At 39.1% G+C, this 24969-nt stretch overlaps 1 protein-coding gene across 2 annotated transcripts in view; it reads right to left on the minus strand.

Moving 5' to 3' along the window:
- Positions 1–1461: 1461 nt before the first annotated feature.
- LOC131426178 (breast carcinoma-amplified sequence 3 homolog) overlaps positions 1462–24969 on the minus strand; it is a 41991-nt gene continuing 18483 nt past the window's right edge. Inside the window, exons 2-7 of one of the 2 annotated variants that reach the window (XM_058588693.1) lie at positions 16733–17051; positions 15076–16654; positions 14645–15002; positions 14470–14573; positions 14133–14297; positions 1462–4489 (exon numbers count right to left, since the gene is read on the minus strand). In XM_058588693.1, coding sequence (XP_058444676.1) covers positions 2073–4489; positions 14133–14297; positions 14470–14573; positions 14645–15002; positions 15076–16654; positions 16733–17035 — 4926 coding nt within the window. In that variant the 5' untranslated portion in view covers positions 17036–17051 and the 3' untranslated portion in view covers positions 1462–2072. Of the gene's footprint in view, positions 4490–14132; positions 14298–14424; positions 14574–14644; positions 15003–15075; positions 16655–16732; positions 17052–24969 lie in introns of both variants that reach the window. The other variant, XM_058588692.1, reaches the window with a different exon arrangement.

The following is a 24969-nucleotide window of genomic DNA, read 5'->3' on the forward strand; positions in this document are numbered from 1 at the left end:
CAATGAAAAGGCAGACTCATTGGCTAAGGTGGGCGCATTAGAAGGTGATATTTATGAAAGACCAATCTGCTTCAATGAATTTTTCAGTATCTCTCGTCAGAAAACTCTCGAAAGTTGGCAAACTTCATGGAGCAATGGCGAACTGGGACGATGGCTACATTCCATTATCCCTAGGGTATCGACGAAACCTTGGTTCAGGGGGATGAACGTGAGTCGCGATTTCATTCGTGTTATGTCGCGGCTCATGTCAAATCACTACACCTTCAACGCACATCTCCGGCGTGTTGGGCTTGCGGAGAGCGGTCTCTGCACCTGTGGCGACGGTTATCAGGACATCGAGCATGTCGTGTGGTCGTGCGTAGAGTATCGTGACGCCAGGTCGAAGCTACTGGAATCCCTTAGGGCCCGAGGTAGACCGCCTGAGGTTCCGGTTCGGGATGTGTTGGCGAGTCGGGATAGTTTATATATGCTTCTCATATACCAGTACCTTAAACACATTGATATACAAGTGTAATGTGTTATCCCTCGCTCAGAAAGTATAAACTCCACCTACAGGTTCGACACTAAAATCCGCCCGATTCTCTCGATCCCCGTCCCTGTCCACCATCTTCATTGGAACTAACAAGATCTTTTTTTGTCACTAACTTTTTCGTTACCCCTTCCCTATCTCTTCACCATCTCGATGGCAACTAATTAGATCTTTATCGTTTTCAAACATTTTGTTCCCACATCCCCTTTTTACCCCGTTTCCACAATATTTACTTTTTTTTTTCATTCTCTTCCGTAACATCACCATCATCGTCCACGGAAGGCCGCCCCAGTCGAAAACCAGCATGCGGGCCACCCGCCGGGCCTTCGTAGCCTGGGGGTGTTTCCCGCGGACCCACGCGGACCGAAGGATGCGGCCAACATGGATCTTCGCCAACGGCATATGGAAGACCCTCATGCGATATTCAATTCACCGGCCACTACCGATAGCTTCTCGAGAATCCGCTACCGCTACATTACATAATGATACTTTTCTAGTTTTAAGTTAGTCGTAATTAAGATTAGTAAATACCCTTGGCATCTTAGAGCTTAAGCAGTGTGCCTTAAAATTATACTATAATATTGAATAAAAAAAAAAAATGAAAGTTCCGAATCAGCCTCCCGTTGGACGATTTATTTGACTTTCATCGGACCAACGGTTCAACGTTTTGAACCAAGATTCTCCCAGAATACCGGCAAAAAAAAACTGAGAGAGAATAGATTATCTTGAGGGCAAATTGGTCAGACCCGATCCAGCGAGTTTCTCATCACCGTTTCGCGCTACGTTGGAAATTCTGTCCTACGCGGCTTACTCCCCAGACTTGCCGCTTTCTGATTACTATTTTTTATTACTATTACTGTTTGGATCGATGAATGAGATAGCGAATCCCACAACAACAACAACCACATGTCATGATAAAAACGCACGATGGGTAAAATTATGAATTATACTTTGTATTGATGTTATAAAATTTGCTTCTAAGCCTTTGCTTACTTTTTTTCGAACAACTTTTGTCACATAATTTTCAGTCTATAAATCTAACAGCACAACTTTTTTTTTATTACATGTAACGCAAAGGCTTGACGTAGAATAATCAGAATATTTCGTGTTCGGCGCAATCGGATGCTTGTCAGACGTCTGTAATTGTTTTTACATGCATGAACGTGATAAATACCATTTTTAGTAACCAAATCACAATAAGCTAGAATAAAAAGAGGTTACGAGGAAAGCTCCACCCATACGGGGGAGAAATAATTATACTAAAATATAAATTAACGTTTTTTTTTTGTACGCCCATCCGTGGTAACAGCCAACCTACGGACAACGCCGTAAGAAACCCCGTGATATGGGAGAGGGCGGGGTGGGGGGAAGGATAAGAAGGTTAAAAGACTTCCTACAAATAATACAATAAATATAACACTAGCGCGTAGCAGAGCTGCACTAGCAGCAGATACGATAGCACGAGCAGAATAAGCAATGATACTGCGAGTAGCACCACCACGCCACCAGTGGCCGCTAGCAGCATCATTCGCCACGCCGCCAATTATTTTCGCTTTTTCTTGGATTTCTTTTTTCCGTTGCCATTGTTATTGCCATTGTTTCCACCGTTGTTCCCAGTGCTCATCTGCTTTGTATTCGCTGCGTTGATCGTCTGCTTGTCGCTGTTTTCACTTTGGTTCGCGTCTGTCGTCGTTGGCAGTGTTGATGTTATTATTGTTGTTGTTGTTGTTGTTTTGGCAGGACTTCCGGTGACTGCCACAATGCCGGAAGTGGTCATGGAGTTCATTAAACTATCGTTGCTAGCACCACCGGAAACGGTACCGATGACCGTAATCGACAACGACGAGGACGACGTTTTGTTACTAGAGATCAACGGTTGCAGTTCGTCGTCCTCATCGTCGGCTTCGGGAAGCTTGGAGGCTTCCTTTTCCTCCGGTTCGTCATTGTTCGAGTTGGACGTTTCGTCCTCCGATGTGGACGACACGGGAAGCCTAGAGACGAACATTGCGGTATCGTCAACGTCCAGCTCTAGGCTTCTGTAGTCAGAATCTTGTCCTTCGACAGATTGTTGTTGCTTCAGAACCACGGGACCCACTTGCATCATCGACGTGGAAAGACTTCGGCTACCGCCCGATTGCTGTGAGCTACCTTCTCCCATCTCGGACAGATTAGCCTCTCGCAAACTGGAGCACATAGCGAACACGATGTTTTTATCATCGAATATGGAATTACCCTTCCGGGGCAGTTCTTTGGCCGCCTCCTGAAGCGGACTTTCAAAATTTATCAAAACTTTCTCCTCACTCGACTGTTTGATAAGTTTTTCCTTGCTGCTCTCGTCGTCGAATCCTAAATCTTCGAGCTCCTTGCATATAAACGGTTCCAGCGGCGGTAACGGTTCCGGGAAGTCTATTTCATAACGTGACGATAGTTCATAAAATTTCTCTTCTTTCGACAGAATTTGTTCGTCTTCACATTGATTTTCGGTAACACACTCTACGGTTCTTTCAACACTTCTACCTGCATCATCGTCATTATCATTATCACCATCAACATCACCTACACAAGGATTCGCCGGTTTCTCAATTCCAAGCCCACTGGAAGCAAGCATCGATTCCTGAATACTTATATCGGTACGCGTCAGTTTCAAATTTTGTGGATCATTAGCTTCGCCAAATAATTCCAAATCGTCAATTTTCAATGCTTCCAGTGGTGGAAAGTCATCACAAATTGATTTGAGCAGATTATTATCTTCTACCGCGCGAACCGCCTGAACCAACGGTTTCGGCGTTGGTTCCGGCTGTGGTTCCGGTAGAACCGTTGCCAAAGGCGGTGTTTGTTCTTTCCGCTTTCGATTGTCTTGCTTGTTCTCTTTCCTGTTGTTATTTCCAGATTTGCCAGCGCTTGCTGAGTTTGTCTTCGACTTCGTCTCGGCGGCGGCGGCGGTTGATGGTTTGGTCTTTTGTTGTTTCTCGGTCGCAGTATGCTGCTGCTGTTGTTTAGGTTCGTCTTTCTTCTTGCCGTTTTCCTTTTTCCTATTGCGTGAGGGTTTCTCCACCGGTGGTAACTCCAGTTGTACTCCCGGATCCTCGAGTTCAATAACTTCGATCGCTTCCGGTTGGGATTTCTTTTTCCTCTCGCTTCTAACCGGAGGTGTATTTTCCTTTTTTCTACTGCCCGCGAGTTTTGGTTCCTCTTGCTTACACTTGTTTACTACCTCTATATTTACAAAATCTTCAACCACCACCTTTGCACCAGCGGGTTCCACCTCAACAACAGCTTGTTGATTCGTTTTCTTACTTTTCTTGTTGATGGTAGATAATTCTTCAAACTTTGCTAAATTATCATCGTCCTTCTTTTTGTTTCTACTGAAGTAGACCATGTCCTTCTCCTCAATTACCGGTACGATCAGTTCACGACCAATCAGCGAGGGTGGTTCCTCTACCGAGGCAGATGCCACACCGGATCGATCCAATGCGGATGATCCCCGATGGTCCGGGTCGTTTCCTGGTATTCCGTGTACGGTGACCACCGGCCGAAACAGCGCTTCGTCACAGTTTTCATGCAAATATATGTCACACTCATGGGCGGCCCGTGCTTCCGCTTCCGATTCCATTCCTTCCACATCGCTGCTACAAACAGTAGTGACCGTTCCGAGCGGATTAACTACCTTTGCTATTGTTATGGAACCGGAAGCTCGACTGCTGGCAGCGGAAGCCGGCCGCGAGCAGCTCGCCGGAAGCGAGGATGAATGTTGATGCTCTTGTTGCTGGAGGTGATAGTGTGGGTGATGATGTTTGACCGGAACTCCTTGCGGTTGCAGCAACGCATGAGTAGTGGTCGACAGGGGCAGCTTATGATCGCATATCGAGTTCAGTGAGTGCGTCGACGAGTAGATCGAGGTGGAGGAGCAAGAGGATACCGAAGATAACCCGGCCGGGATGGGCGTGGCGCTCGTGTAGCCTTAATTGGGAGAAAAAAGAGAAAAAGGGGGAGAAAAGTGGTCAGTAAAAGCCGCTGGCAAGTTTGATTGAACTAAGAGTTTGTTTTTTTTCGGTTTTCGTTTTCTACGACGTTAAAATTAGTTCTCTGCGTTATTCGAAATCGAACCATGCAAAACTGTTCCAACACCACGGAATGCAGTAACCAAACGCCAGAGTGAGAGAAAAAAGTAAGAGGGAGAAAAAATAGCAACCGTCTCTCATCATTAGCCGTCACAGTTTGTACTTGAAGTGTGGTGTTGGAACAGTTTGTGACTGAATCAATCGTTAAACGCAAAAAGTATTAAGTTTTGAACTATGGAAGTGAAAGCTTGCATGTGATCGACTCTCCAAAACAAATAAAAATAAAACTAAACTACCAAACAATAATTGAAGAAAAGTTTTTTTTTCAATCTTCTATGAAAACGAACAGAATCTAGTAAAGTAGTATTTTTAATTCGCGTTATGAAATTAAAAAGCAACAAACAACTGAAATAAAACCACCTGCCTTTGGCTTTTTTTTTGTTTCTACGGTTAGAACTAGTAAGACTCTTTTTTCTCCCTTTTTCCTTTTTACTCGTTTTGTTATTGGTCATTATTTATCTGTCAAAACGATGAGCGCAATCATTGCTCACAGGATGTTCTTCTGTCAGATATTTAAAAAAAACAATGCTGCTCTTGGAGGTTTGCACTGGTGGTTAAAGTATGTAAGTAAATGATGCAGCTTGTTTCAGTGTGGTGGTTGTTGGTGCTGGCTGCTATACAGTGTAACTTCGTCAGATCCGTCAAATGTTTCGTGTCATCTCCATGGATATTGACTCGACTTGAACTGGTTCCCAGGGATGAATGATGAACACATCTGATAGCGTCTGCTACTATGATTTCTTAGCAAAATCACACTCTTAAATCAAGTTAAAGTTTTTTTCGGATAAACGAAGTTATACTGTATAAAGGTGTGTGGTTATGCAACAAAACATGCAATATTTACAATGATGATTAAATTGGATGATTAAATACAAAATGTGTTCAAAAATAAACAAACAAAGGAAGGCATAGCAACGTGATCACGAACGGGTTGAGCTATTTTAATCGTAACGGCTTACTATGATCTAATTAGACACAGAACCATTCAAGTTACTTTGCTTATGCGACCAATGTTTAACGGATTGTGGTGAAATCGAATCTTCAATACGAATTTTATTAGCAATTTCTAAGCAGCGATGCATAGGCATTTTGCTTAGAAGCTCACGTGGTCAAAGTCAAAGGTTTAGCATTACATTCCTTTTGTGAAATTTGGCCTTTCTGTTTCAACAGACTTCGCAGCCGATTCTTAGCGTACAGAATCATTGCATAGCTGGTACTATGGATCCTACTGGCACTAAGAATCCTGCCAACCCGGGACAACTGGTGGAAAGCTTCTTTTTTTGCTCGCCAGAAAAGACTAGTTCCCGTAGTTCTCTGTTGAAATTTACGTGAATTTCCAAAAAATTTTCCGTGAATTTCCGTTGATTTTTGAAACCGTAGACCTAAGGAGATTTCCGTAGATCTGACATCACTGTTTTAAGCTCAATTTGTACACGCTCACTCTTTTTTTTTTTTTTTTTTTTTATTTTTTTTTTTATTTTTTTTTTTTAAAATAACTATTTATTGGAATATGAGTTAAAATTAAATTATTAAGATTTAAATTGGGTGTTCAGCCACAAGTGGTGACTTTTCAGCCCTGTTATATATATATGATTTGGTTATTACCATGAAGACATCATTTGCTTCCGCAATTCTGAGATTTTTGTGTAGGGAAAATTCTAAACCTACTTGTATTGTGTAATGGGGAAAAGGAACTTATATACTAACTTACTAACTAATACAGAGAGCGAATCGATTCAATTGAAGATTGCATCGATTTTTGTCGGAATTTGCTTATAATATTATGTGACATTACATCTAATGGTTCTATATTTGTGAGTCTGTGTAACTCATTTGTACTAAACCAGGGAGGACGTTTCAGAATCATTTTCAGAATTTTATTCTGAATCCTTTGAAGCGTTTTCTTCCTGGTGGAACAACAGTTTGACCAAATTGGTACCGCATAAAGCATGGCTGGTCTGAAAATTTGTTTATAAATTAACAATTTGTTTTTTAGACAGAGCTTAGAATTTCTGTTTATAAGAGGATATAAACATTTAATATATTTATTACATTTTGCCTGGATTCCTTCAATGTGATCCTTGAAAGTGAGTTTTTTGTCATACGTTAAACCTAAGTATTTAGCTTGATCAAACCATGTCAATTCCAAGCCATTCAATTTTAGAATGTGATTATTGTTTGGTTTGAGATATAAAGCTCTTGGCTTATGAGGAAAGATAATTAATTGCGTTTTTGCTGCATTTGGTTTAATTTTCCATTTTGACAGATAATCACTGAAAATATTTAAACTTCTTTGTAGGCGACTGCAGATCACTCTTAGATTTCTACCTGTGGCTAACAGACTTGTGTCGTCGCAGAATAGCGATTTCTGACAACCAACGGGTAGATTTGAAAGATCAGAAGTGAAAATATTATACAAGATTGGAGCTACACTCGAACCCTGCGGAACACCGGCTCGTACGGGTAGCAATTCAGATTTACAATTCTGATAGCTAACCTGAAGAGTACGATCAGTTAAATAATTTTGAATCATTTTGATCAAATAAATAGGAAACTGGAAATCAGACATTTTTGCTATTAAACCTTTGTGCCAAACACTGTCGAATGCTTTTTCTATGTCTAGAAGAGCAACTCCAGTGGATAACCCAGAAGATTTATTTGATTTTATCATGTTCGTTACTCTGACAAGTTGATGAGTAGTTGAATGTTCATGACGAAATCCAAACTGCTCTGGTAAAAAAATTGAATTCTCATTTATATGAGTCATCATTCTTAACAAGATAATTTTTTCAAAAAGTTTACTGATAGAAGAAAGTAAGCTAATTGGGCGATAACTTGATGTTTCTGCTGGGTTTTTATCAGGTTTTAGGATAGGAATTACTTTAGCGTTTTTCCATCTTTTTGGGAAGTAAGCTAATGAAAAACACTTGTTGAAAATTTTAACCAGGAGTCTCAAGGCAACATCGGGAAGATTTTTAATAAGAATATTAAAAATTCCATCATTACCAGGAGCCTTCATGTTTTTGAGTTTCCTAATAATTGATTTAATTTCATCAAAATTCGTCTCAATAATGTCATCGTGTGATAACACTTGGGTTGAAATATGATCATACTTCAGTGAGACTTCATTTTCAATAGGACTCACAACGTTTAAATTAAAATTGTGGACACTCTCGAACTGCTGAGCTAGCTTTTGAGCTTTTTCACCATTTGTAAGAAGTATTTGATTTCCTTCCTTGAGAGCAGGAATTGGTTTCTGAGGTTTCTTAAGAACCTTAGAAAGTTTCCAGAAAGGTTTAGAATATGGTTTAATTTGTTCAACTTCTTTAGCGAAATTTTCATTTCGCAAAAGAGTAAATCTATGTTTAATTTCTTTTTGTAAATCCTTAACTATGTTTTTCATAGCAGGATCACGAGAACGTTGATATTGTCGTCGACGAACATTCTTCAACCGAATGAGCAGTTGAAGATTGTCATCGATGATAGGAGAATTTAATTTAGTTTGAGCTTTGGGAACTGAAAGATTTCTAGCTTCGATAATATAATGATTCAAATTATCAATTGCTGTGTCGATGTCCGCAGAATTTTCTAAAATAGTTTCATGATCCACATGATTTTCAATGTGAGATCTGTAATCCAACCAATTAGCTCTATGATAGTTGAAAATAGAACTAATTGGATTAATTATAGCTTCGTTGGAAAGTCTGAATGTTACAGGAAGATGATCTGAGTCAAAATCAGCATGAGTAATCGGTTCACTACAAATGTGACTTTGATCTGTTAGAACCAGATCAATTGTAGACGGGTTTTTCACGGAAGAGAAACAAGTAGGATTACTGGGATGAAGAACTGTAAAGTAACCAGCTGAGAGTTGATTATGAAGTATTTTACCATTACTGTTATTTTGCCTACAATTCCACTGGACATGCTTAGCATTTAAGTCCCCTATTACGAAAAATTTCGATCGATATCTTGTAAGTTTTTGCAAATCGCCTTTAAAGAAATTTAATTGTTCGCCGGTGCATTGGAATGGCAAATATGCTCCAGCGATGAAATAAATTCCATGAATGGTTTCAACTTCGATTCCCAAGCTTTCAATAACTTTAGTATTGAAAGAAGGTAAAATTCGATGTTTAATTTGCCGTTGGACAAAAATGGCAACTCCACCACCAATTCCAGTAAACCTGTCAAATCGATGAACCACATAATGTGGATTACTTTTCAATTTTACATTTGGTTTAAGAAAAGTTTCTGTCACAATGGCAATATGAATTTTGTGAACTTTGAGAAAATTATAAAATTCATCTTCACTCGATTTCAAAGATCGAGCATTCCAATTTAAAATATTCAAATAATTATTTAACATCACTGTTAAATTTTAAATTCATTATAATATTATTTGCAAATTTCCATCCGATTTGAAATGCTTCAAAAAGTGATGAAGTCGAATTCATTTGGATGATCATTTGAAAAAGTTGATCTTGTAGGTAGATCATTTTATTTTCAGTTATATCGCCTAAATCGACTTCATTTAAAGAAGCGAATGGCATTGAAGGAATATTTGTAGGTAGACTGCCATTAGAAGAAGATGATTTGGCCGGTCTACCTATTAATAAATTGTTTTCGTTAGAAGAAGAACTGCAAGGCGGTCCTGTGTTTTGATTATTTACATTAGAAGAAATAGGAGATAGATTTCTACCTAATATACCAGCATAACTGACATTAGAAGAAGATGATGACGAGGTCGATCTACCTGTCAATAAATTGTTTTCGTTAGAAGACGAATTGGCAGGTGCCTTAGAAGAATTTTCAGGTATGTTCTGTAAATTTAAGGTCGTTGATTTGACTTGTTGTCTAAGCGAACGAGCGTTTAAAATTTTTTCCCTGACAGGACATTTCAAATAATTGGATTTATGATTTCCATTGCAATTTGAACATGAAAATTTATCAGTGGTTTCATTCATTGGACAAACGTCTTTCGAATGCGATTTACCACAATTCAAACACCGTATATCCATATGACAATTTTTGGTTCCATGGCCGAAGCCTTGGCAACGACGACATTGCGTTAAGTTTGCAATACGATTATGCCGTTTATAATGTTCCCAATGAATTTTAATGTGGGAAATGAAACGTACTTTTTCTAAAGTTTTCAAATTGTTTACATCACTTCGATTGAAGTGTATTAGGTAAAGTTCATGGGAAATTCCAGAGCGTGGTTTAGAAGTACCATTCGCTCTTTTTTTCATAAGTATTACTTGGGAAGGGGCAAAACCAAGCAATTCTTTTATTTCATTTTTAATTTCATCAATACTTTGATCATTTGATAATCCTTTCAAGACAGCCTTGAAGGGTCTGTCTGATTTTATATCATATGAATAAAATTTATGAAGTTTTTCGGACAAATATCGAATAAGACGCTCGTAATCTTCCAATCCATCCACCAAGACTCGACATTCTCCTCTTCGTCCGATTTGAAATGAGACTTTTACTTCCGGGAGAAAAGTAGAAAGCTCAGTACGGAATGCTTTGAAGTCGGAAATCATCACCGTCACTGGTGGCATAGATTGATGTTTCTTCCCAGAACGACAAGCGTCCATTTTGGGAATTTTTGAAGAATTTTCTTCTATGTCGCTACAATCGGATTCAGGAAGAATCTCGTAAATATTGTTAGACGGCATAGGATCAACGGAAGGGAAATCCGTCCGTTGTCTTTTATTTTTACATTCAGATTCTATAAGATCGTGAATGTTATTAGAAAAATGTTGAATAACGGATTGTGATTTATTCCGTATTGAATTATTTTTAGCCTTAGGCTTGTTGCCTTTCCGGTTGGACGCAGGCATTTTTGAAATTAATGAAATTTTAAATTAAATTAACTAGGCTAAATTAGTCTTCGATTAGACTCCTAGCTAGCCTTAAAAAAGGCTGATTAATTTCTTAGTCACTCTAATATCACTCTTTGTATCACTTAGTCACTCTAATATCACTCTTTGTATCACTTAGTTAGTGATTCAGGTAGCCTTGAAAAAGACTGAAGCCTTGAATCAATGAAACTCTAGGTAGCCAGAAAAAAATTCCAGGAGCCAAGAGCTATACGCGTGCGGTGCGAACGACTGTTCAACACCGACTGGTACACGCTCACTCAATTCTACTCTCAAGTGAGCAAGTTGTACTCACGAACAGAGCTGCTATATTTCGATCATAATCTGTGAAAAACATTTTGAAAATCTGCCATTTCTATGAAATATTTATAAAAATCTGTGAAAAATCAGTGTGGCAAAATAGGCAAAAAATCGGTGGTTTTACTGTGGTAACCCTGCACCATATATTGAGTGTCTGAGAGCCGATCTGTCAGAACTCAAATTCTCTTGATATTACACTCACCAGAACCCTCATTGATTGTCGATGCAATTCAGAGATGCCAGATCTGCAGATTTGTCTGTAAATCTGCAGATTTCGTTTATAGTGCTGCAAACATTTTTTGTTGTTTGTTGAATTTTGGTTGTAAATCGAGTTTTTCGCAGACTTTCGTGGAAATTTACGTGACCTTTTTTTTTGCTTGCCAAGTCAGTTTAGCTTATCATACTTTATAGAGAAATTGCTGCCAGCAAGACATACTTGTTGACTGCAGATTTTTTTTCAGATTTACAGACAGACCCTGTCTGCAGATATTTGAAATTTTTACCTGGCATCTCTGCTGATGAGATTGATATTATTGTCATTTCTTCTGTCACTGGCTTGATTACGAAGTGACTAAATTATTTTGTAAATGCGACATTTGCATCGCAATAAGGAATATTTCTTTCCTCAAACAACACAAAACGTGCTAGTACTGAACTCATTATTCAACAGTGATAACAGATAACAGTTTATAATCCCTTCTTGTTTGCATGATTTAATCTCAAGTGCGCGCATCCAAAGATGGCAGTGCTGAAAAGCACACGAACAAACTTGCTTTCGAAGCTTTCGGCTATAGAGTTTGATTCAGAATGAGAAATAAGCAGCGGTGATTGCTGGTGGCGAAATTCATTACCGCCGACGATCGTGACTGATAGCAGTTTCTAATCAAGAATCATTTTGCGCGTAACCACTATAGTGGGAGAAAAGTTGAGATGTTAGCTCCACTCAACTTCTCAAGATCCTTGTTAGGTCACATAAGAACTATTCAAAATTATCGATCGATCGGTGAAACCATATTTTTGAATCTACAATTTGCATGGGATTTAGTATGGGGAGACTGACTTCTTCACATCCGAATTTTATATTCAATTTTCGCTAGCTGACGGAATGGTTTCCTAATATCAAAAATGTTGCCCTTTTCTTGTCATTCAAACAGTCTTATTTTACAACATTTTTACTAACAAAACAGACACAAATTCATTCGGGGAATTCCCGAATCAATTTGAACTGTTTGAAAGCTTCATTCAGCTTAGAGAGAATTTTTCGAAAGCTGCGTCCACACACATAGACATTTTCTGATCACGTTGAAATGCATCGAATGGTTTAATGCAAGTGTGAGTGTATTGGCGTAGTTAGGCATAAGCTGATGTGAAGATTTTTATCAGAAAAAATGTTGAAATCAAAGAATACAATTAATCATTGAAAATGAAGTTAGGAACTGTTTTGTTGTTTGTTTCGCAGCTTTTTCTTCAGATGTTTTGTGATTCATCAAATCCGTGCGCAGTGGAATATACGGAACAAAAAAATATACCTAATTGAAAAATAAACCAATCGGATCATCCTGCTTAAAATTGCAATTCAAGAAAAGCGAATCTTAGTCTAAAACTCTTCCGCTTTCCTCAAAACTGCTCGAGAAAAAATATTTCAGTTTCAGCTTACATCGACATCCACACATTTGATTTGCAACAAACACATTCATATATGGATTTCCTCTTGCAGAAATTATTGCGCTATGAAGATTAAACGTACCTTCTATCGGTAATCCCGCAAAATAGGAACCTTTAATTTAACAGGTGAAAGGAAATGGATATGGAAAGGTTGTTGCAAAAGTATTTCTTTTTCCGGAAAACTGCTTTTTTAACAGAAATATTTCGTTTTGTTTATTTTGTGTAGCGCATGCATTGAAGCAGTGGTGCTAACTTTTTTTATTAGAGAATTTAAATCTACATTCATAAAAAATAAGCATTGGTGAAAAAATGGATCAAAACTAATATTTAAGGCTTAACATTCGTTTGAGAATGAATTATTTCTTAAAAAGATTGTTTTAAACTCAATCGTTCAAGCCACTTTGATAAACTGGTTGCATTGCATATATAAATACACAAATGTATGACATACGCACTAAATAAAATGTACGTAATACACAAATTATCAACACAAAGAAAAATTTGTTTACATTTGATCCTTAATGATTAATAAAGAAATGGCATTCCAAATTTGTATGCAGAATTCATCAATACTGCCATTACACGTTAATTAAAAATGACACTACTTTTTAGCAGTGACACTTTTAACGATCGTGTAAAGGTCGCTATAGAGAAGCAAAATGTTCAATGGTAACTAGGGGTCTCCAGAGCTCCGATCGAAAATTGAGCGGAGAGAATTTTTTTTCGTATGTTTGGTTTTGATTAGGGATGCATTCCCGTAGAGAATCGGTGTAGTGACACGTAAGGCTCGTATCGGTTGTCATTGAAAGTAGAGTCAATTGGGCTGTATACGAAAAACCAACTGGAAATACTACTAAATTCACGGATGTGCAAAGAACTGCATTACAATCCATACGGGTGAAGCATCATAAAATTCGTTGAAGACAAATTTATCGACAGCTCCGTTCCTTATGAAGTATTTTTCAACTTCCCATTACTTAAGAATAAAACTGACAATCTCTAGCTTTCATTGTTTTCTAAAAGTGAACGATTTCACTCGCAAATATTTGCAAAAATTTTGAAATCATTGTGTGAATCAATCGGTTTCCTCTTTCAAGGAAAGTGAAGTTGAAAATATAAACGCCTATAAAACGAATTCTCAAAGAAAAGGGATAAAAGCGAGGTGAAAAATAATACATCTACGATAACAGGTTATTATTTACTAGTTTCAACAATAAATAGTACGATACAAAACGTAAACACTGCTCAAAGCAATTGTCAGCGGGTGCGTTGTTCGTGTGATCAATCGACAAAGCGGTAGTCTTTTTTGGGGTTAGTTTCTAGCCAATCACCATTGCAGCCACGGGTTGTTATTCTACTATGGCTGGATTCGTTTCCATTCACCGCTTTCGGTCGCTGTGTGAGTGTAAGTGAGAGTGCGATAGAGTAAGAACAAAATCGAAGAAGCACAGAACACAAAAGCTGCTAGTCAGCGCTAGTTACTTCTAGAAAATACAAGAAAAATAAAGCGACAAACAGTTATTGAAACGAAAAGATTAGTAATAGAAGCACACTACAGCTAACGGGAACAGTCTTCTTCTCTACGAACGTAGCAAGACTACACAGTCAGTAAACCGGACAAAATGCTCGTACCTGTCGTGTCTCGTCCGGAGATCAGCGGTGATTCACGCATGGCATCAGCGAGATCTTCCCGCAGTTGAGACTCCACCGGTCCCAGGGAGGAGAACTCCGTGTCCAGATTTTCATGATGACGGAACTCCGTCATGTTGATCATTCGTGGACTTTGCTCGTAGCTACCTGAGCTCCACACAATTTTTCCGGGTGATGATGTCCCGACAGCACAGGAAAGAAGCAAACGAAAATAAAAAGGAAAATAAATTAGACTCTCTAGCGTTCAGCGGAAACAGTACAGTGTGTGAATTACTACATGATCCAGATTCAATGAGTACGGGTACCAATGGCCTCATACCTCCAGAAATGGGCATATTCATCGGATTGGAGCGTGCTGGTCTGTTTATCGTGCTACCGGCACCAATCTCAACCGATTCCGTGTCGATCGATGTCAGTGGTGATCTACAAACAAAAACAAACAAACAACTTGTTCAGCTGTCCTCAGTGTGCGATCAGGTATTAGCCGCACTCACCCGCTCGGTGTATTGTATGTCTTAAACATGAACTGAGGGCCCATCCAAAGCCGGCGATGTGGCCCAGCATGCGTGATAATTTCCACCTGGGATAGCCAGCGATCGTCGTGATCAATGCTGCTCGTACTACCACGATGATCACCGGCACCGCGGTGTTGATCAATACTACCATAGTCGTTCAAAGCATCACCCCTGACATCTTCCAGAAAGCGATCTTTAATCAACCAATTGTCCAGTGGAAGCGGTGGTTGAATATCACTGCTGCAGTTTGTCTCTTGCCGTTGCAGTGTCCATTGTGCCTTGGCTTCTACCTCCAGTTCGATTGGCGTGTCGTCGCAAACCTTCTCTTTGGGGATATCTAATAGCAAAAAAAAAACAAATGCATGGTTTAGAACCGTACCCCCTATGCCTGAAATCTACCAAAAACTTACTGGTCGCATGTTTGGGATCCAAATCATACTGAATCAATGCACCGTGAGCCGCTATAATAAACAGCGAATCCATCGGTTTGCGTTGAATGCGATGTGCCGGAGTGTCTCGTACGGTTCCGGGAGGATCCAATAGCCAGGATCGGGCTTTCGCAAAGGTAGCACAAACTCGTAACGGTTTGACGAGATCATCTGACGAAGAAGAAGAAGAATTGCGCTGACGGCCACCACCGGTGGAACTTTTGGTGCTCGTATTGCCACCGGACTGCGTGCTAAGACTCGATGGCTGACGAAGTTGTGCGAGCGGCTGTACCACCGTTGGATGCGGAAACGGCGGAATCCGAGGGTTTGCATAGGCGGATGTCGGCGTGTGAGAAGCAGGATGTTCCAGATGGGAAACGGGGCTGCTGGATCTTCCGTCGATTGACAGTCCAGCCGAACGATGAAATCTAGATAGTCTATTTACAACGTGTGGCGAACCATGGGTGCGGACGCCCGCTGGTCCTCCGTACGGAGTCACCGGAAACACGTGCGATGTCCCTCGCAACGTCGAAATTGCTACCCATCGCGAGTCCAGCGAGAACACAATGTCCTGCACCTTGGCGGTGGTATCTCCACGATGAAGTATGTAAAGATGATGTACGGCGGCCAGCGATGGTCCACTCGGATGCGGGTGGATCCGAAAGACGTGAAAATCATGCCCGCGTTTATCGGCTGTCAACAGCAGCATACCGGAAGCGTCAAATTGCATCGCTACAATCGCTTCCGAGTGGGCTACAAAGTGGGCAATGATGGGATCATTACCGGTACTTGAAATTGGAGTTCCTGTAGTTGGGCTCAGGTCTTTGATCGGGTACTTGATATCAAGTATCGTTACAATTCCTGGTTGATTACCTTCGCTCGTAACTCCGGTACCGGAAGAACCGGTCGTTCCACTGATAGAACTGGGACCCGAATGACTACCACCGGTTAAACCCGCTGCCATTTGTTCTCCCAATTCGCGCAATCCCTTTCCCAAACTCTTCGCGGCGTTCAACATAGTTGCTGTATAGCTCGTGACCCCATCGCCATCGCAACCACCACTGGATCGCTTCGAGGGTAGCAGCTTTTTTTCCGCATAAGCGATCCAGCGTGGCCCCAGTGCGACCGGGTTCGGGTTCAGACCAGGACTTGGATGGCACGTGGTAACGGTCAACCGATCCTCCAGTGTGCGTGCATCGAAGATAGCGATCCGCTCTGTAAATGTCACCACCACCGACGATCGATTCGCAAGAATATCCACGATGGGATTCTTAAACTTAATGCTTTTCACGTTTTCGCCGTCCTTAAGTGATATGAGATTTATCGAACAGTACTGTGATTGATTACCGCTCGTAAGACCGCCGCTACTCCCAACGATCCCGCTCGATGCCGAATCACACAATGCAATCAGCGGTCGTTTGTGGACAAACTGATCGTTCGGTTCGGCGGCAGACTCACCGTCTCCGGCAGCGGGAGTCGGTAAAACCCGCAGAGACTTGACACTGCCATGACGCCACGAAAGCACCTCAATCGCTTCTCCGTTGGCTGGTATGATCCATACCTGGAAAAGTGGAACAGATTGGAAAAAAAGATTGAAGAATGCCCTGGATTTTTATTTTTCGGTTTTTGAAGAACAAACCTGAATTCCCGTAACATAGCCGAGAATCAGCAGGAGTGGTGGTGCGATGCCCCCTTCCAGCTCCCAGTCATCCCCCAGGCAGGGATCACTGATATCGGCGGCATTCTCGAACCGTGCCCAGAGGATGTGATCCTTCCCGTCACCCTGGGGCGCCTGGGTTTGCAGTGTCACATCGTTGATGAAACCGGCCACACTGTCGATGATCGACCGGTCACTAACGGCCTGCGGAGGCACGATCGCCGGCATACAGCGTGCGGCGGCTGCCGCGCTGGATGCTGATCGTCGCTGGGAATCGGCGGACATGTTCAGTTACGATCTCCTACGAAAGGAATAGGAAAAACAAAACGTAATGATTATTGTGATGGAACGAGAGACAGAGGACGCTAACAGAATTTGCACAAAATCTATGTTCTGCGTCTTTACCAATCGAAGAAACTGCCGGACTTGAGAACAATTCTACCAGGCCGTTAGGCCCAATCGACGACTCCTGGAGATTTACATGATTTAATTCGTTATGAAGTCAAATAATCATTAACTTAGGTGGACTAATAATCCCATATAAAGCCACATTGGAATGAATTCCAGATTATGATAAAATGAGCGTCATGAGATTTTCTCTTTAATACTCGAATCCAATACCAAACATTTTAGAAAACTATAGTTTTGAGTTATGTGAGATTGTTTCATACTACTAAAAAAATTATCATAAATTTCTGATCACATTTCCAATAGTGTGAAGAAAAAATTATGTTATTAATGTCGTTTTCGTTTTTAAATTGCACTACACAGGTGTAGCGAAAGCTGCACTGAAACCGTTCGTTTTTACCAATTGCACTACACCAGTGCTACACTTTTTCTGCACCGATACCACTAGTGTAGCACTCATCAAAAGTTTGGTGTAGCTCTGTGCAATGGAATCGTTTATTGTAGTCAATGGTTACTGTTTATGTTTTCATCATTTTTGTTCGTTTATTCATGCCATGGTGTAGCACTCCACCGGTGTAGTGCAGTTTAAAAACGAAAACGACATAAGTTAAATAAAACAAGAGCCTCCCACGATTGAATTCTACCCTTTCTAGTACAGGATAAATATTGAAAAGGTAACCCATAGTAAATAAGTTTTTTAAGTGAAATGTATCATTTGGATGAATGTAATCTGTTGATAACAAAGGATTAGGAGGTTTTATGCCTGTTGGAGAGCAAGTTTGACAAAAACTAACTTCACCGGGCTTTTCTCTGCTCCAAATAAACAAATAAACAAGTCGAATTTGCGACAAAAAACTCCTAAACTGAAATCTATAGGAACTGTAGTTCGTCGTGTTTTCGTGTCACGTCGTCAATATTGTGTGTTGTTACTTCCAGAAGAAAATGGAAAACCGCTGATTTAACATAATCACCTCAAAATTAGCTATTTTTGAATATTCAGCTAAACAGCCCATGCTTGCATATCAGTCCCATATGGAAAATCGGCATATCGAGAAAAGGACGATCAAAATTTTATTCCTGAATTTTTTTATTTATTGTCCTGCCTAATGCTAAATCATAGTATTATTACATGAAATATCGGTGATACCCCTTTGCTATTCCAATACTGCAACAAATGAAATTATTGAAATTTGCACTGAATGGGAACCTCAACTTTTATTGCAATTTCTGAAAGTATATTGAGGATAGATTTCATTCATCAAACTAACTGAAAATTGACGAAAATCGATATGGGACCGATATGCGAGTATGGCCAGTAAAGAAGTTAGAAGATTACGAATCATAAGAGTCACTAGATGAAGATTTCAACCAACATGATTCACTGACGTTGTTCTTGTTCTATAAAAATCTTTTTGAAGGCAATCAAAATAATAAAAGAATTTCGGGAAATATCATCCGTTGATTTAAAAAAAGAAAGTTTTAATCGTATAATTGTTTTTCCAATTTCTACTACAACAGTAAGGTCTCTCAAGTTTTCAATCAACTCGAATCTCGAATCGTTTACTCACAGAATTGCAATTTTACAATCTGATAGAAAATGTGGAACTGTTCTTCCATTTGCGCTCCAGTTGTTCTCCTTTCACAATAACAACAGATGCCTTGCCAAATCGAAAGCGAATAAAACTGCAAAACCAACTTGAAGAACCGCGATATGCTAGCTCATTCATACATAAATTTTGCTTTCCAATAACTGAATTTCATTGTGAGGACGAACGAAAGATAAGGATCAGGATGATTTCGTCGAAACCTACAATTGTCTTGATATCGTATTGAAATTGATTTCAAATACAGAGAAATAAAAGATGATAGTGGTTAAGCCAGTCTTGCTGACCCAAAATGGTATATCTGAAATATTTCCTATTTTTAATAACGGGTAAAGTAACTTCCCCGTTAGTAAAGTTACTTTAGAAAGAATACTCTCTTGATTAAATTTTACAGATTTCCAGAAAAACCATTTGATTTTATTACCTACTAAAAATTAAAGCAAGTTTCTACCAAGCATTTTTTTCGTTAATTGAGCACAAATGAGAAAAAATATGTTCGTTTAAAAACTAGAAATTTAAATTAATAGTGTGATTGTGCTTGAAAGTACAGAACAAGTTATTCGTGAACTTTCTCACTGCTTAAGAGTACGTGAGGAATTTTTGGCAACTCGAAAGTAGTAGTAGTATTCAAGTACGTCTCCAGCATCAGAGATGTCTATCTCCTCTGTGTGACGAAGAGCAAGCAAAATTTCTCCCCTCGCACTGACAACTTCAACGAGAGCTCTTCTCTTTCACATTTATACACCACTGTTGTGCAAAGTGTGCACGCATCATGAGTGCGTTTGTTTATTTCCTTTTACCTCTTCCACTGAATCGCACCAAAGTGCTAGAGCATTAGCTAATAAATTCTCTGAGGTGGATGCAGATACTTTCACAGAGGTGTACACGCCGGTGAGCACTCTGCTGTATGGTTTTCGTAGATGAAGCGTGGACACGCAAAATCAGCAAAATAAACAATTTATCGTAAAATTTTCGGTTTTCCTTGCAAATTTTTCATAGCAAGGCCAGATCTACTCTCTATTAATTGAAGTTCACAGAAGTGTTCGCTCACAATCACGCGCCAGTGGTCACTTGGGTGTATTTAGACGAGAGCGCGTGTGAGCGATTCATGCGAAGAGAATGTGTTTCACTCGCGCCAGCTGCTTTAACCACAAGCACACACTCAAATGCTGTCTATTCGACACTGAGAAGAAGTGCGCTTTCCTCTTTGTGCGGTGCTTCGTTTTTTTCATCCTCGGTGTGGCAGAAATCTGACTCTAGCGTTTATCACTCTGGTGAAATGCCATCTCTGTCCAGCATTGGACATAAAAACTCAATAACTTTTAGGATATTTCAGCTTTTGTGATAATTCCGGCAGTTGGCAATAAAACTACCCTAGTTTTTCTCCATATAAAAATGCTGTCCGGAGAGGAATGCATCCGAGGTGATACTCGCTTGTGAGGAGTTCTGGCAACCGGCAAAAGCATGGCTGCATTCCGGCTGCTGTCAAAATTGCCCAGGCGAAATTGCGTCTTTCTCTCGCCGTACGTGTCTGGTTTAATTCGCTCTTCCTTCTTTTTTTTTTGTTCGACTTCATTTGATATTCGTCAATATCGCATGTACATACAAAAAAAACGAATCTTGAGACGAGGTGAATGAGATTGAAATATGTTTGGTAGTGATAATCAATGTTATTGACAATAACATTTTCCATAATAAGTATATTTGAAAGGCAATAATTTTTTATTGAAAATTAAAACCAACGTGCCTAAAATGTAGAACAGATTCAAAACGGTTTCTTCCAATCTTGTATGGCAAGAATTCGGCAGAAACAGAACCGTTAATAAGCGCTAGACGAAATTTGCTACCGGAAACGGTTGTTGCATTGTTGTCAGACAGTTATTTACATATAAATCGATCGTATTAATTTTTATCAGTGTACAAAATACTCAAAAACTTCAAAAGACAAAACGAAAGCTTTTTGCCTTTCTCATGAAGAAAGGCTGTGCAATCACTGTGAAAATCGATACCCAGATAGCCGAGTATCGTATACCATTCTATTCAGCTCGATGAACTGAGCAAATGTGAGCGATAAAAATATTGCACTCACTTTTCTCCGAAATGACTGATCCGATTTTAACAAACTTAGCCTCTCTTGTTCCATTTTTTTTTTAATTTCACATGAATCTGACTTTCGGTTCCGGAATTACAGGGTGAGTGAAAAAAACAAACTGCAAATTCAATAGTTTGCATTTATAGAACAATGTTTAAAGACTCGCTTTTCTCATAGTGGACTGACAAAAAGCCCCATTTCATGCTACAAATAACTGATACAAGTCTTCTAACTTTTGCTCGAAACTATTTCGATTTTTAGGTTATGCTTGTTTTCGCCCGACCAAACTTCCCCATTTCTTTTCAATGAACAGTTTTTCAAGAATACCACAGTAATGTTGCTGAGAATACAAATCATATGAGAAAGGCACTATCATACCACTAGGTGAAGTAAAGAATGTTTTTAGGTTAACGAACGCGACACATAAACGAAAATATCTTTCTCACACAATCAAAATGTAATGAGTTACGAATATGTACGAAAACACTGCTGACTATAAAAAATCAAAAGAAACATTTCCAAAGCAATTACAGTGCGTTGCGAAATAAAGCATTATTCATATCAATCTTCATTGCACATGTATTGCTCTTTTATCTCTGGTTTGTTGACACGAGGTAAATAATATCAGTAAACTATTTGGCAGCAGAAACGCGTTTGTTTACTACTTTCTAATGTGTGCTCAACTAGGGTGACTCATTTTTCTGACCTGACATCACACGCTGTTGCCCTAAGTTTGAGGCCAAACACTTGTATTAGTGCAATATTTCACCACTAACCGAAACAGCCTTACGTAACGGCATTTCTCTCTAAAAGTTCGACCCATTAACTCATTTTAATACCACTCAATTTCTGTTGAAAAGCCACAAATGAGTGAACCGTATTCGGGAAATGAAATATTTGATTGTAAGACGTGCAATAAGTCCACGAAGCGCATTAAATCGCCATTGAACAATTCTTCTATACTTTGTAGAGACACCACGCGACCGTGCGTCGTCATAGTGACAGAAGCACGGGAAGGTGCGTGTTTACTGTGACACTGTTTCCCTCGTTGAATTTGCGCTTCAGACACACTGGTGGTCAGGTTTCAGAATTAGTTTGATAAATGACAACTACAACAACAACAACACACAGAGAGAGAGAAAAAAAACAAGGTTATCTATTTCGTCATGGAGAGTTGAGGTCACTGGTTGTCGTTGTTTACATTATGGGATTCACCGTGTATAAACAAGTAAACGTGTTTTTTTTAAATACCACAAAACCACATTTCAACAGTATCAATCCAGCGGAATAATAACGTGACCTAGTCAAACAATCCGGAAATTAATTTTTGAATTTTTTAGATAGATTAAAGCTCGATTCCGATGATACATCAGTTTTCGTTAAGATCGATGGAACGTCACCCGTGCCATCGAGATTAGTCTCATGTTATTCTCATGAGCGCATTCACGCATGATGTACAGCTAAATAATCCGATTCGTTCTTCTCGTCGTGTATCGGTTTTGCACTAGTGAATAGTGACTGACTCGGAGCACTTGTCATTGACCCATGACGTAGTTGTTTTTTAATGAGACAGTTTTTTTTAGAAATTTTGAATTATATTATAATCACGACTAATAGAGAAATCATTCTCTAATTTCAAATGTGATGTCGTACAAAAAGACAATCTGTTTACTTCAACGCTCATTTCTCGTTTCCGTGTAAGAGAAATGAAAATGTAAACAATTTGTTTGTTTGCTTGCTTAACTTGAAACGGTTCATCAATATTCAATATAATGAGTATCTAAATAAAATAAACAGAGATTTTATTGCTTCTTATTTCGATCTTTTTCCTAGCAGGAGGTAAGATTTCAAAACAGTCTGATGGCGACTGCCCGTTAGTATTTCGGTTATGCCCTTGTTCGTGATCGTAGGCGGCTTCGCCTTCATATATGTTGTTATTATGAATTCAGTCGAATTGAATCGAATCAACACGAAATCAAAAATTTACTGAGTTTTTAAAAGTTTTCTTTTTAATCTTTTTCTCGTTTGCTTTTTTTACAATGTTACCCACATTATCAGATCCGAATGAATTCCGAATGGATTCCGAATCAATTCCGAATCGGCGAGAAATTTTCATTCGGAATTTCATGTGGAAATCATAATGGATTCCGAATCAATTCCAACTCCAGTGCAACAACCGATTCCGAATGAACCGGTTCGCCTACAACCGGTTGATTCGGAAATCATTCGGAATTGAGTGAGAAGATGCGGACTGAATTGTCAATTCATCTTCTTCTTCTTCTTTCCTGATTTTGCACGTTTTCGTGCTGATTTTCAGTTTATTTTTCAACGAAAACATTATATAACTGAATATACAAGTTTAAATCTTCATGTTTTTCGGATATACAGAACTAGTAAATAACCAGTTCTTCTTAGAATCCCAACATAATTTATTGAAATTCGCTGGAAATTAACAAAACGGCCTACCTTAGTCAGCATCATCCATTCCTCTAGCTGGAGTGTAGTGAAATGGCTTAAGTCGCATAAATTTCACACTAACACATTCATAAAATGAGCGAATATTCAATGACATTTAAAATGTCACTGTCAATCAAGTTGATCGAGCAGTCAACTCAGGCGAAAATTCTAGCACTGAACCGATCGAGCACTAAAAAATCATGCAGTCGAGTAAGATTTCATTGCTCATTCCGTCATTTCGATAATGTGGGTATTTGCGAAGAAAACTACGCAACAGAATAGAGTGAAAAATCTAGGCTTCAGCTATTCCAGAAAGAAAAAGGAGAAACATTTTCCAATTTTTGAAAAAGTATTTATTTTTGTCAAGCGTATAGTTTTTGTCTTTCTCGCAAAGAAAGGCAAATGAATCACTTTGGAAAATCGACTTGTGAATCCAGGCCCGGAAAACCGAATACTATTAATACTAATATACTACTCGAATCAGCTCGAGGAGATCAGAAAATGTGTGTGTATGCAATAAAAATATGTACTCGATTTTCTCGGAGATGGCTGGAAAGATTTTTACCAACTTAGATTTAAATGAAAGGACTCTTGGTTACATAGTCTGCTATTGAATTATATCTGAAACGAACATCCGGTTCGAGAGTAATGGTGTTAAAAAGTGCTCCTCTTGGGCGATTCTCATAAACTTAGTTTCGAATGAAAGGCCCTATAATTTTTTAGCCTGTTATAGAATTTTATATGAATCCGCCTAGAAAAAAAACCTGTTTCAATCCACCTAGTGGTGAAATAAAGCCTTCCTCATATTATTCATTTCCTATATTTTACAGCAAGAATTATCAAAATACAACAAATTTAAAAAGCTTAGAACCCAGTTTTGAAGAACTCTTTTGCATATTACTAGTGCATTTAAATACTACATTTGAATTCAAGTTTGTAAAAATCAATTCAAACATATTTGAGAAAATGAAGTGAGCCGTATTTTAAAAAGCCATATTTAATTTTCTAAACCGAAAAATGGATACCGATAAAGTGAAATTCGGGTCATTGAAGAATCGGATAATATGAACTACAAACTGAAGCAGTTTTAAGCTCAATTTAAAAGAATTTCCAAAATTGTCAGCACCTTCGATTTCAATGGCGGATTGAAATAAATGACGCGACCAGTATCATTGAAAAACAGTTCGAATGATCATAAAATAGTATGACCAACAAATTGAAACAGTTTCGAGCACAACTTAGAAGATACACAGAGGTCTCTTTTTACGCAAGGAATACGCACCGCGTAAAAAAATTGCGTAACTTCGAAAATTCGCGTAAAAAAAACCGCGTAACTTCGGAAATCCGCGTAAAAAAAACCTCAACACAATTTCAATTCATGAAAAGTCCAGATCTGGTGTAATCTCAAAAAAATTTTTTTGTGGAAATCGACTTTGGGCCAAAGACAAATTTTGAGACTTCCAAAATCTAAAAACTTTTTTTGATGCCGAAAAAAAACCGCGTAACTTTAGAAATCCGCGTAAAAAAATGCGTAACTTCGAAAATCCGCGTAAAAAGAAACCGCATAAAAAAGTACCGCGTAAAAAAACCCCAGTGTATTTCACTATTTTGTATGACGGTTCGAAATTTTGAAAATGTATCACCTTGTAATGGTAGAG

This window comes from Malaya genurostris, chromosome 1, assembly GCF_030247185.1.
Source record: "Malaya genurostris strain Urasoe2022 chromosome 1, Malgen_1.1, whole genome shotgun sequence".
NCBI lineage: Eukaryota > Metazoa > Arthropoda > Insecta > Diptera > Culicidae > Malaya > Malaya genurostris.